The sequence below is a fragment of the Stegastes partitus genome, unplaced genomic scaffold (assembly GCF_000690725.1).
Source record: "Stegastes partitus isolate 25-593 unplaced genomic scaffold, Stegastes_partitus-1.0.2 Scaffold2138, whole genome shotgun sequence".
Classification (NCBI taxonomy): Eukaryota; Metazoa; Chordata; class Actinopteri; family Pomacentridae; genus Stegastes; species Stegastes partitus.
Window position 1 is genome coordinate 53,136 of NW_007579869.1, and position 14,240 is coordinate 67,375.

General features: G+C 43.6%; 1 protein-coding gene across 1 annotated transcript in view; it reads left to right on the forward strand.

The window, feature by feature from the left end:
• The window catches only part of LOC103374083 (attractin-like protein 1), a gene marked incomplete at its 3' end in the record, with an annotated part of 55,179 nt that overhangs the window by 30,680 nt on the left and 10,259 nt on the right, over positions 1-14,240 (forward strand). Inside the window, exons 2-4 of the mRNA XM_008304113.1 lie at positions 6,823-6,906; positions 8,383-8,496; positions 9,336-9,464. Of these exons, the coding sequence (XP_008302335.1) occupies positions 6,823-6,906; positions 8,383-8,496; positions 9,336-9,464 (327 nt within the window). The remainder of the gene's footprint in view (positions 1-6,822; positions 6,907-8,382; positions 8,497-9,335; positions 9,465-14,240) is intronic.

Sequence of the window (14,240 nt, forward strand, 5' to 3'; positions counted from 1 at the left end):
ATGAAACGGGTGATTTGTACCGACACTACCTGAAGATATTGGCTTCTTCCTCCATCCGTCTCGCCCCCTCTCGCTCGTTTTCCATCCATTTGTCTGTCTATCCTTCATGCATCTGTCTTCTGTACGGCATCAATTATTCACCCGGAGCAGATGAATATTTCAAAGGGTGCCGGACTCTCTTCCTCCATACCTCATGCTCTCGTCCCTGTCTCTGTTTTATCTCTCTGTCCTCCCTTTTATGCCTCCTCCTCTTCCTCCGCCACCGTCGCCACACTTTTTCTCCTCCGTGTTCGGTAACCCTGATTCTGGTCCCAGTTTCTGTAGAGCACACTGGGGACTCCGGCTCCGGCCACCGTTTATAACCTCATCTGGCTGTGAGGGAGTGTGTCGGCCTCTCGTCTGCATGCGTGAACAGCCTTCTGCCTTCATGCCAGCCTCTTTTGGGAGGGCTAATGGGAGAGGCGTTGGAGTGACGGTTTGTCGGTGCTGCAGGAGGCTGCTCCCGTCACGTCCGCATTAACTATGGATGCCATCTACCTTTCGCATGTTTTCGTGGAAGGCCTGAGCCTCTCTGCATATTCACTCAGTTTTCCACTTAAAGCTCCAGGAGGAGAGCCACACCGAGGCTTTGTCCTGATTCTGCCTCCTGCTCCAGAAGAAGACGTGTTGGTCAGAACTCTGCAGCTCATCCTGATTCTGAACTTGTAGAAATCACACTTTGAGGGAAACGTGTTTTCTCCAAGATTATGTTTACTGGTGACGTTTCTAATCAGCACATCTTTGCAGTTTATTTTACTGCTTTACCAATTGTAGATGTTGAGGAGTCGAGGAGAAGCTTCATACTTTTGGCATACTGCACACGACCTTTTGGCCACATCAGTGTGTCCTCCTGGTTTAGGAGGTGATATCAAACACAGTCCTACTTTTGTTTCAAGCTTCTTCGACTCTTCTACTCTTCACTTTGTCATGAGCTTATTTTGCCTGCTCCAGACAACACTAAGACTAAACTATTAGTTGTTGTTGATCCAAAACAGTTCATGCAAACAATTCACTTTTTTTGTGACACATCAAAAGTTTCCCCAAAACATTACATAGAAGCCTCGTCTGATGTCTCCAGGAGGAAATATGCATCTTTCAAAATGTAAACACAGCTGCAGGTGGATCAGTGGTTAGCACCGTGGCCTCACAGCTAGAAGGTTCACGGTCCCGGTGAGGACACCCGGGATCTTTCTGTGTGGAGTCTCCATGTTCTCCCCGTGCAGCGTGGGTTCTCTCCGGGTTCTCCGGCTTCCTCCCACAGTCCAGAAACATGCTGAGGTTAATTGGTGATTGTAAATTGTCCGTAGGTGTGAATGTGAGTGTGCTTGGTTGTCTGTCTCTAAGTGTAGCCCTGTGATAGACTGGTTACCTGTCCAGGTGAACCTGCCTTCACCCTGAGTCAGCTGGGATAGACTCCGCCCCCCATGACCCTGGTGAGGATTAAGGTGTAGAGATGATAGATGGATGGATAAATAGAGATGTCTAATATGCGGCTGGATGTTAGGGATGCATGTTTTGGGATGCAGGAGGGGCTTTGCTCCATATGTGCTGTGCTGGTGGATCCTAACCTGCTTTAACTCTGGCTGGAGGTCATTAAGGGTCACACGTCTCTGTCATGGCGCCTGTTGCTGATAAACTCCAACATGAACTTCTCATCGTCTGCATGACAGGAACAACCAGGTACTACTGCTGATCTAACACACATGTTCTCATGTAGAGAATTAAAGCTTTCGCCGTCTCTTGGAGCTTGTGGAGCCACAGAACAGTCCTGCCGGTGCTCCGTCACCACCGACGTTAACTTTGCGTTTACTTTCTTAACGCTTTGCAGAGTTGTTCAGTTATCAAGCGCATACGTTGGATTAATATTTAACTTTATTGCACTTGACATGCATATTATCTTGGAAAATGGTCTCAGAAAGGGCCTCGACATGAGTGTAAATAATAAATGACTCGGACTGGGACATCTCTGTCTAAAAGTCCAATAAGGGCTCAGTAGTCGGCAGTGTTGCCTCACAGCTGGAAGGTTTCGCGTTTGAATTCTCCGGCAGACTGAGAGCCTCCCACAGCCCAAACTCATGTAGGTTCAGTTAGCTGAATATTCTGAGTGGCTGCTGGGAATGAAATTGAGTGTGAATGGGTGTCTGTCCGTATGTGTCGGCTCGGTAAAAGCCTGGCAGCCTTGGCGGGGTGTTTCCCGCCTCTCCTCCGTCCTCCCTCCGACTGCCTCCCAGCAGCGCAGGCGACAGTGTGGAGCGTGAAAAGCTGCCTCTTTAATTTTCACTCGTCCCCCTGTTCTTATTCCTCCATTTTCAGCTCACACTGTCAAAACACAGCGTCTGCACTTTGGCAGATGGAGGTGGAGCTGTGGGACAAACACACTCGGCCTGTTATTGTCAGGAGGCTGCGTTTTCTGCCTCTTAGTTCAGAAACGCTCAACAGTTATTTTGTATTTGTGTTTGTCGTCACCTTTACAGCGCAATTTCACGGTGACTTTGTCTGAACTAGATGTGAAATGTGGTCTTAATTTAATGTTAATAAAACAGACGGCAGCACATCAACAGTCTTCTTGCATCACCATCAGCAAGAAAGCAGGAGTTTTCATCATCAGTCCTGTCATCCTTTAAGTCAGGTATTACAGCAGCATGACATGAATGTTTGTCTTCTAATCTGGGATTATAGCCAGAGGCTGCAACAGTGATCAGCAGAGACAGATAGAAGTGATGGATAGAGAACTGGTCGGAGATGGAAGGGGAAGGAGGAAAACCAAAGTGCCTGCATCCTGGTTGATCTGCTCTGAGTCTCACGTGTCTGCCAGTGACTGCATGTATGTGTTCATGTGGCTTATTGGATGGATTTGAGCGTTTACTGTGGCCCGTGTCCGGCTGTGCTGCAATCTGTTTGCCCTCCCAAACGCTTCCTCTCGTTCCGCAGAAGCAGCACATTTGGCCGACGCTCTCTTAATCTGGTGTACTGGTGGCGCTGATGATGACGGCGCGCTGCTCGTTTTCTCCCTTTTTAGTCCCTTTGGCAAATTCAGGAAGAACAATGCTGCTATCTCGTGATCAGAACCGGTCGAACGGAGGTGGTCGGATGTCGGTCACACATCACTTGTTGCCGTAGGCTTTTCCAGGCAGTAGCTGCTGCTGCTGAGTCCACTGATCTCAACGTAAATACAACAGCTAGCATCTGAGCTGATGAAGGCTAAACTGCTCTTAAACAAGCTGTCAAACTGTCTGCCCACCTGAACCGAACAATAAACCAGTGAATCAGAGTTATAATCTGTCCGTTAATCTCTGATCAGAAACAACACAGAATGCAAGTCACAGCTCTGAACTTATCACCACGGCGACACACGGAGATAAATGATGCTCGTCACTCTACACTGTTAATAAATAAATACAGAAATAAATAAATAAATAAATAAAAACAGATGTATATATATTTTTTAATTGATATAAATATCAATAAAACTAGATTAATAGACTGTGAATGTACATGTCTAATGTAAAACACTTAATTCATTAAAATCCAGCTTAAACTTTATTAACATGTTTTCTTGTTTGACACGTTTTGACATTTTATTTTATTTTATTATGTTTTAGAAACTGTTTTTGCACCGATTGTTGTTGCTGCCCAACTTTTAACATGTTCACCACTTTTGCTGTATAAACACATTTCATTTGATTTAATTTGATTTAAAAACCTCTAATTCCCAATAACCTTTAACTTTCCTTTCTTAATTTTTTTTATTTTTGTCTTCAACACAGTGGATCTTCTTGACCTAAAGAAAATGTTAAAACTGGACTTTACGTGTCTGTATTTAAACATCTCCCTCGTTTAATAATGTAGCAGCCAAGAAAAGATGCATAATCTCATGTAAAATTAAGGCTAGATAATGTACTTTAATTATAGAAAACTACATTAAAATATGGATTTCTTTTCAGACATTTTGCCATATTTTTGTTGCTTTAGTTTTGCTCAGCTGTGATCTTTTCCTAAACATCGATTCTGCTCATGACAGAAAACAGCAACTAAAAAAGCAAAAACTAGTTAAAAAAAAATTTAAATGCAAATGAGATAAACTTAATGTGGAAACAGGGCAATAGAAAATAATTTTCCAAAGTTGATGCAGCAATAAAAGCTTGAGCATGTCGCTAACATCGCTAACTGTGGCGGCGCTGCAGCAGGTTTCTGATGACTGAACTAAGGCACAGATTGGGAACTACTCAGTTTCCTTCCTCACCGTTCACTGACTGATCACGGTCAAGGATCATAAACCTGAATGAGGAAGTCGAGGCTCGTCCATGTCGTGGCCACTCCATCATGTGTTCACACAGCAAGGTGCACAGTCGTGCGTCTAAACCAGCTCGTGGGCTTTTTCCTTTTTATTTCATGATTTGTTAATTCATTCAAATTTTATCTCCTAATACGCCCGTCTTTCTTATCTTTCGTGCAAACAATAAAAATGAATTTCAGTGAAACCCACGAGGACCACAGAGCCCACGGTGATGCTGCAGGCTTAGATAATGAAGACACACACACACACACACACACACACACACACACACACACACACACTGTCAGACAGTAGCATACTGTCCGACCGGAGGCAGCCTGCGACGTCTTCACTGTTTGCGATGACGATAAGTCGCCTCTTCCCTCTAGAAAAGATTACTCTGATTGACAAGTGCGACTGCTGTTTACTGCACACACACGCACACACACACACGCACACACACACTGTCATTGTGGTTGTTACAACTGCCACACATGATTGTGTCATGCGGGGATCGCTATAGCAACGACAGCGTGCAGCGTCCCACCTTGACATTAGCGGGACGGCTGCCATGTTTCATCTGACACACGACGGCTCAGAGAAAATAATGACACATCTCCATATACATTTGTTTGCAGAGCTCTATTGTTCCAGCGCGGCGTAATGAAGGAGACGATATGAGATTTATTTTTCATGCTGAGAGAGGAGGCGACCCACAAACTTGAATAATGAAGGGCTGCGTGGTACTTTGTGGCGTCTGGCGTGCACGAATGAGGCCACGGCGGCGAGGCGCATGTTGCTCAGCAGCCTCGGCTTAAATAGGGCGTCTGATGCAAATGATGGTGGAAGTGTGACCGCTGGATGTGTGTCGGGTGATGCTCTGACACCAAAGACGCTGTGGCCACACTTCTAGTGGAGGGGGAGTTAAATTAAGAGAGAAAACACTGATCAGGGTGACATGATGACATCTGGTGAACACGATCAAGTCCAAAGACGAGTCAGCGTCGTGTCCGTCTGTTGTATGTGTGCACATTCTATGTCCTGTCCTTCCTGTTTTATTTTGAAATCACTAACCTGTCTTAGATTCACTTCCCACTCGCCCTGCCCCCGCCTCGTCACACCTGCTCCCTGATTGTTCTCCTCCCTCATTACCTGGTGTACGTCACCCTGTGTGTCTCACAGCCTGGTTGCCAGTTCGTTGTACTTTACGGTCCTCGTCCCAGCGTTTCATAGTCACAGTCTGTTTTGTGAACGACCTCGCCTTGTTTCGTTTCTGGATCCCTCTGCCTGACCGACTGACCTCCTGTGTACTGAACCCTGCCTGGTAATAAACCTGCCTTTCTGCCTGAACCCGTCTGTGTGTTTGTGTCCACCTGTTCTGAGTTTGTGAGTCCTTCACAGTCAGAGCTCAGGAGCATTTGGTTTGTGGGACTGTTCCAGTGAAAACAGAGCTTTAACCAGTCCGTCCCCCTGAAGATGACAGAAAACAAAGAAATCCACTGTTTACCTCCTGTTACAGCGTAAAGAACCGCTGCTGCTGCTGCTGCTGCTGCTGCTGCTGATGCAATTAAAATTAAAATCCAGATTTAACGTGAGCCTTTCCGACGGTGGCTTTCTCTTTGCTCCTCTTCCATAAAGCTCTGACTGAACAGTTTCTACCATCTAGAGCTCCTTCAGACGGAGTCCTCGGCGTCTCGGTGGCCGCCCTGACTTCTCCCTCCAGCGTGGACAGAAGCTGAATTTAGATGATTTATATTTACGTCTGTGTTGCTCAACTTGAATAATTGAAATGAACATTTTAGTCTGACTTTAGTCTGAATTTGAATTGAATGTATTAAATTGAAAACTGAACGTTCCTGCTTTAGAGGGGCGTTCATACTTTTGCTGTCACTTATTTTAGATTTTTTATTTATTAACATTACTTTGTACAAATCTGTAATGTTCACATAAAAGAGCCTCTTTTTTCTTTATTTTTTATTTTTTTGTAAATTCTTGTAGAAAAAAAAAAGACCTTGATTTTTTATTTATTGATTTTTGTTTTTTTTTGTTGAAAAGCAATGAAAGGAAAACTTCCACGGGGGGTAAAGACTGTTTGACCCTATAAATGACAGGAAAAGTAGGAAACCACTGTTCTGGAGCTTCTTCTGTTGTTGTCGTGGTATTTACAGCCAGAACTTATTTAAATCATGAGACAAACGATGTGTAGCTGACGTCTGGTTCCACACATGTCAGAACATCTTAGGAGAGGTTTTATTCTGGTCTTTCAGTGAGTTTTAGGCGACTGTCTGTGTTTTCTGAGGACAGACCAGCTTGTGTTTGGCTCTTATCTAATCGATATAATCAGACTCCACTGACACGTTTACTTTCGCCTGTTACACAAAAAGCTGTGAAGCTCTTTTCTCAGATTTGTTTTTTTTCAGTCTCAAAAACTTGTGATTTCCAGCACATGAACTTGTGTTGTTGTCGTGTTTAAACGGCTAACCTGCTGTTTCTTCTCCTCTCTGCAGGTTAACAGACCTGTCGGGTTCCCTCACAGACGGTCCAGTAAACTACAAGTACAAGACCAAATGCACTTGGTTAATAGAAGGCTTGTAAGTACCAGTATTTTTTATCATCATTAATCCTGCTTACTTCCTCGTTTGTGTCCGACTGATGGGCTCCAGATAAGAGGAGCTTAATTAGGGATAAATGTAAGGAATTTGTCTGTCAGTGACGTCCTTTGTGCTCGTTTATAATCAGAGCTGCACCAACTGGATGCACATATAAGCTATGAAACTACACATAAAGAGCCATATTTACTGTTTTATTCTCCTGTTAATGGCGTCAGTCGCTGTCCTGCAGCGCTGCACCGCTCTGTGCATCCGTCACAAACATGTTCAGGATCTTCAGCTCCGGCTCAGTGACGTTATTTGCAGAATATTTTTAGCCACACTCACGGCATTTCTTTTCTGGCAATCCCCAAGAATCCCGAGTCACATCGAGCTCATTTTGTCTGTATAATAACAACAAATTATAAATTGGGGATGGATGTCCAAGAACTTTGCTTCAGACCTCAAAGGTCTCTTGAGGACAAATAATTGAGGATAATCTGATTTTTTTTTCCACCACCAAAAGGTCAAAATTTTCCCTGGTAGTGCGAAGACTGCATGTCTTTGAGTCACTCATCAGAAATAAAACGCTACGGAGCTGATTGTAGATCTTCATGGTCTCCAGAGGATGGTCCAGTTTTCACCCTGACCTCTAAACCAGATGACGAGGGAACCAGGGTTTTTATTTCAGTCGATGGTTTTAATGTTTGTTTTTTTGAAAGGTTTCCATTAAATCACAAAATACTGAAAGTCTGATATTGATGAAATGTTCTGTGTTGCTTGTATCCTGTGATATTGTGCTGATTTTGATTTACATGAAATATAAACTGCTAAAAATAAAAGTAAAAAATGTTAAAAAATTTACGACACCTGTGGCTTAAAATGCATTTTCTAGCCTTAATTTTAGATGTTTTCTGGCTTCTTAGTGCTTCTAAAAGTACATGTAATAAGAAAAGTAGAATTAAAAGGAAAACTAAACTAAAAATTACATTTTTATTTTATTTTACAGAGTAGATGACTGTTGCTATCGTAGTGTTTGGATCCTCATCCAGTAAATTATCCACATAAGATGTATTTTACTGAACTGAACATGCTCCTCCCTGTGTGGCAGACAAACAGGGATCAGAAAGCTTCACAGCATCTGATAATAATTATAGTCTTTTTAGCAGATGCAGGTTTGTTAAAACTGGGATTATTTCCAGTGTAGTGAAACCAGGATGACCAGTAACAGGAGTGTGTAGGTGAACACACACCGACTGCAGCTTGTCTTGCATTAAGGAAAGGACTCGCTTCATAAGGACGTCAATATTACAAAAAGGTCTTCAGAGTCCCTGAAGTGTCAGTTTATGACCTCATCCACAGACTTTATAAATAGCAGAGACACCTTTGAAAAGCCAGAATGGAGCTGATACATTTCCATCAACAGTATTTTTGTCCTACTATCTGTTCTGTGTTCTCTGCTCTCCGCCTGTCTCGCAGCCCTAATGCAGCACTCAGGCTGCGCTTCAATCACTTTGCCACCGAGTGCAGCTGGGACCACATGTACGTCTACGATGGAGACTCCATTTATGCCCCTTTGATTGCCGTCTTCAGGTGAGCGCCTGCTGTTCTGAATGGGGGAGCCGTGCGAGGCAGGAAATATGGAAATGAGTCAGGTAGCCTTTGGCACTGCTTCAGAAAGTCCAATAAAATTGCACTCGTGCAGCCAAATGAGTGACTGCACGTGAAGCCAAACAATGGAGCTCATAATAAGCACCGTCCCACAATAATAGAAAGAAGAAATTATTCACATTATCCCTGAATGCCATGTCTTGCTCTCTTACTGCTTTTTTTTTTTTTTTATTCCCCCCAAAGGCCAATCTACACACATGTGGGTGGTGCTCTTTCATTTCACACAAATTCATTAAAATCACAATTACTCACCGATGTAAACTCCCACTTTCTACTCTAATCCACTGATTCCTGATTCCTGTTGAGAGCTCAGTTGCTCCCATAAAGGGGCTAATTTGTACCGTTCCATCTGCCATTTAATTATACGGACTTGTGCAGCATTATTACCTACAGTAAGTAAGCTCACCCTGTTCATTATGGACGGGCAGATATGGGCGAAGCTGCAGCTCAGACTTATCGAGGACGAGGGCAGATTGCAGTGAATCGCACGGACTGAATGTGGAAAACATCATTACCCAAAACAACAAAATGCAATATGCCTCCGCAGTGCAGCGTTGTTTCGCTCTACAGCTAATCACTGTCAGACTTTCAGTGAGCTCTGCTGCTGCTGAAATGCAATTCTATTTATTTTAAAGCTCTCTGGTGGTGCTTGGAGATCAGAGTCCATAAAGTACAGCAGCATTTCACAAAGCCTTTTATTATTATGACTTTTCTGTTGTTGAGTCTGTGTCTCATCCACTTTCTGCTGAACTCCCTCTCAGTGGTCTGGTGGTACCGGAGTCCAGAGGGAACGAGACGGTCCCGGAGGTGGTGACGACGTCCGGCTACGCTCTGCTCCACTTCTTCAGCGATGCCGCCTACAACCTGACCGGCTTCAGCATCGCCTACTCGTACGTTCGTGTCTTTTCGTTGCCTCTCATTTGTCTGTCTTTCTGTCCAAGTGCCGGGTCTTTAAATCCTCAAGGATCAATATTTTTTAGACTAACAATGAATCGGGTCAGCGATGTGGAAGGACTCACACAGTCATGAACCCACAGAGTTTTGTAACTCATCATACAGGGCCTACAACAAGTATTTACCCACTGTGGAACTTTTCCCCTTTTAGACTTTACAAAAAGACTCTTTCACGTGAATGTGAAAACAGACTTTTACAAACTAGCTTCATAATCTAATGTAATACGTCAGACCAGTGTTGCTCTGTTGCTGCGTGCCTGTACCATCAGTAGGTACTTCACTGTTTGGTAACCTGTTAGCTGGCGGTAGAGGTGGAGGACTTCCAGTGGCCAAAAATGTACAAATAGCATCCTTAAAGATTTAGTTGAAGGTGACTAAACTGTTGTTCTTGTTTCTTGAGACATTTCACCGTTGCCTAAGAGTGTTCTAAGGTGTGAACGGTTGTGAAACTGCCAGGTGAGCCTTGACAGGGTGTTATTAGTGGTCAAACAGTCTGGTGTGGTCGATCCTCTTCTCTGTTCAGGAATGTCTGCTTCCGTTGATGCCTTCCTTAACTCAAACCGTGCATCTTCTGTGCTAGGACTGTAGACGCTGCTCTTCATGGGAGTGTCCGTCTTGCTGTAGTCTCCATGTATGTAGGTCTGTAGGTGGTTTTATCCTCAAGGTGAACCACTTGTTCTCTCGGTGTTGCTGGATCTGAGGTGCACTGGGATGTCGTGTCAGACGCAGCAGCTACATGCAGGATGACAATGTTGTATGTCTTCTCTTCTTTGTTTAATGCTGTAGCGTCTCTGAAAACCAAAGACAGTCCATCTGTCTGCTGCTGAAGCACTCGGGGTCACGATGACCTGGATGGCTGATACCATGCACCCGCTCACGAGCAGGTTGATCTTGAGTTTGTTTGCAGCCAGTCGTATAAACAAATATGGATGTTTAGAATATTTGTGCTGGAAAATGAGGAAAACACCTTAAAGTCTTTAACGCCACGTTAGCATCAGCTGGCTAACGTGGTGTGGCTGGTTCTGATTGAATGCTTGAGCCGCTGTCCTGTAGAGGGTGGCGCTGGACTGGAGCGGGTCCAGGCTGACACGAGGTGAGGTCCACTCCGGACAGGTCGCCGGTCCATCACAGCGCTAACACAAAGAGACAGACAACCGTGCACGCTCACACTCACAACTGTGATCAATTAGGAATCACTAATTAACCTTCCGTGCGTGAAGCCACCACCTTCTCTCTGCGAGGTGACGGTGCCGACTGCCGCCCCGCCGGGCCGGCCACAGATCGACTGCAGCATTAGCTAATTAATGTGCAGTGTCAGCTACTTACAGCTGCTAAGTGGGCCTTCTCACAGCACACGTTTGCACAATTATAAAAATTAAAAGCGGCGGCGGCGGCCTTGGGTTCAGGTGAGCTGGTTCTGTGGGGATGTGGTCTCATGGATTCAAGCTCACTGCAACACTTAATGAATCCCTTACTGGAGCCATTAATGAGTTGCTTCACCTGTGCTTTGATAAAACGTGAATGATTTCCACACAGAAGCTGAGCAACAGGCTCGTATAGCATCATATTAATATCATCTCACTGAACGTCTGCTTCAAAGCACACAGATGTGGTTTATCCCAAACATAGCAACACGTTTGGAAAGAAAACAGGAAAGTGAAATAAGAAAAGCTGCTGCATGTCTTGCTGATGTTATTCCCGGCGGTCACTCGTAGCATCACAGACGCCTGTGAAGCTGCTGTCAGCAAACCTCCGACTGCAAACAAGGTCAGTCTTTACTCTGTTATTGCTGTTTGCTCTGTGGAGGTTTCGTATTTGTAAAACTCTCTCAGAGCCTCGAAAAATCCGCCTTATTTCTGTAACGTTATGTCAATGTTGGGCCGAGTAATAACACAGACAGTCTGGAGCCTTTTCATGCGATGGAACCTCGATAACAGCGTCAGAAATAATATTATTATTTTTGCTTTGTTATGCTGAACTTATGAGCTGTTGGACAACAACAGAATGTGCTTTTGCTCAGCATCATAAGATAGTTTGAAGGAACTGACCAGGGCGGCAGCATCGTACCCAGAATGATAATCATGACTATTGATCAATACTGAAATCACAATTAGTCCATTTTATCACAATTATTAACTGAGTGCACTTTCACATTTAAAACAAATGTATGGATCAAAACAAGACTTCTCAGGTAACTTTATATGAAATGAAACCTGAAACGCCTCATTTGCTGAACATCTGCTCATCAATGCAACAATTAACGGATGTTCAAGGATTCAAGGCCTTTATTTGTGCAGACAGTCGAGGCACGTTGGAGTTCTCGTGCAGGACTCTCTTGGAGTCGAGTAGAAACACCTGATAGCACTCAAGATACGAGATAAAATACAAAAATAAATCTGAATGCTGCAGCTGAGGTGTGACAAACTAAACAAGAAACTAGTAATGGACTGTTCAAGTTGTCCAGAAGGGTCCCTGAACGCCTCACGTGCAGCTATGGCCGAAGCTGCTCGTCTCCGTCAGCTACTGCAGCAGGCGTCTGCAATAAAGAATTAGTTTGGAGACAGTGAATGATGTAGATTTAATCAACACAAGCTGCTTTCTGTGAGCATCTCAGGTGTTGATATTTCAGTTTATTATGATCATTTACTGTAATGTCCGGATTATAAGCTCCTACTTTTCCACACACTTTGAACGCTGCGGCTTAAACAACAACGAAGTGATTCTGAGGCTGTTCAGCTCCTGAAGACACTGAAGAAGACGACTTTAGTGGTTTTAGTGCAGGAGGAAGATGAAGATAGCCATCAGTGACTTTTCCTGGTAGCTGCTGGAGTTTTATTTCCTTAACCAGCCGTGTTACAGGAAGTGTTCAGAAAAAAGCCTCTACGGTACGTATCTGTGGATGTTACCGCTACGCATTTAATTAAAGGTTAAAACATCTTTCTGTGTAAATATCCCATGTTCCAACGTGGACACCTGCAGCTTAGTGCAGCCTGGATATGGACACACCTGGTTTCCTGTTTAGAGTCAGTGGGTGGAGCTTATATTCAGGTGCCTCTATAGTCCGGAATTTACGGTAATTGTGGGAGGCCAAATCATGATCACAGTCGATCAGATCATTCCCACGAAGGTGTTCCCGGTAGATTTTTGGTAGATTTTTCGCCTTGTTTAGGATCCTGAGGCCTGATAGCGTAACCAAACAGACACACATTCAAACTGAACATCTCGTCTCCAAACCTGCTGCTTTGTGGCCAGGATGGAAAACGTGGACGCATGAGGACACTTAGTGTGGTCACATGGCCTCAAGGCTCTCAGCACACACGCACACACACGCACACACACACACATGCACACACACACACACACACGCCAAGAGGAGATAAAGGTTGTCATGACGACCCTCTTGTCACAGCAGCAAACCGGCGTTTTGTACGAACAGAAAGATGATTTTCCACCTTGACTCCAGCGTCTTTATTTATCCGATATTAAAGAAAAGAGAACAGCCCATAATGTTTTCTTTCTGCTCACCGCTTCGATTTCTACGTGTAATTTGGGTTTAGACTTCTCGTCCCTTTGTGGCTAATGGCCTCTCATTTTGGGTCCCGGTTGTGTCTTCTCCTTTGTGTCCTCCTCGTCGTATCTATAATTTATCTCCTTTAGAATGATATCCATCTTGCTGCGACTCTCTCATGCGCCTCATTGTTTCTCGTTACATCACATTCAGTTTGCTTTGGAGGCTTTTATCCGGAGCCACTTACAATAAGTGCATTCAGAGTTGATTGGAACAAGAGGAAGATGTGTTCAGAAACGACGAGTGCATCCCTCTCAGACGGGGTTTTGCTGCTGCTCTGCCGAAGCGTTTCTGCTTTTGAGGTTCAGATTCTTTATGCAGCAACATCATGGGTCGGTGGGTGCAGTTATTTAGAACTTACACGGGTTCTGAAGGGTGATTTGTCTCTATAAAGTGCATTACTTGTTCTTCTGCGAGCAGAAGCCGACTCTGAGTCTTGTTTATGGGGCTGCAGATAATGTTTATTGTCATCGTCAAGTGTTTTTTCAATTAATCGCTTAATTGTTTGGTCAATAAAACAGAAGAGAAATGGTGAAGAGCGCTGATTAGTGTTTCCAAAAGCCCAAAACAAAGTGTTGTGTTCAGTTTGTCATCAATGAGGAATGAAGAAACCAGAAAATATTCACATTTCGTTGTACTTGTTACAATGACAATAAAACAAATCTTAATCTGAGTGAATCTGAATTTAAGGAGCTGTAGTCAGAGAGTTTATACTTTTCTGTATTTTCAGCTTCAACTTCAGCTCAGTTATTAAATTATTAACGTCATTGTCTATTAACCAGTTAAAGTTGCAGCTGGAGCCATCAAAATGAAAGACGTTTAATTTCTATTCATGAGCTGCTAGGTTTTTGGGTAGAATCAGGTCCTAAAACAATGTTTAGTTTATTAAAATAATAAATATTATACTTGGTGCCGTAAATCACAGCTGATTAATTAATTAAATATGTGACAAAACATCCAGAAGTGTCCAAAGACAGCAAGTTTACCTCCAGAGTCTTTTTCTTGAGTTTTTATCAAAAACTGTTTTGATGAAAATTACGTTTTTAGGGTAAAAAAATTTAATATTTTTTATTTTGATCGCTAAAGCTGCAACTTTAATTGGGCTAATTGCCAACTATTTTAATAATTTATTAATCAAATGGAA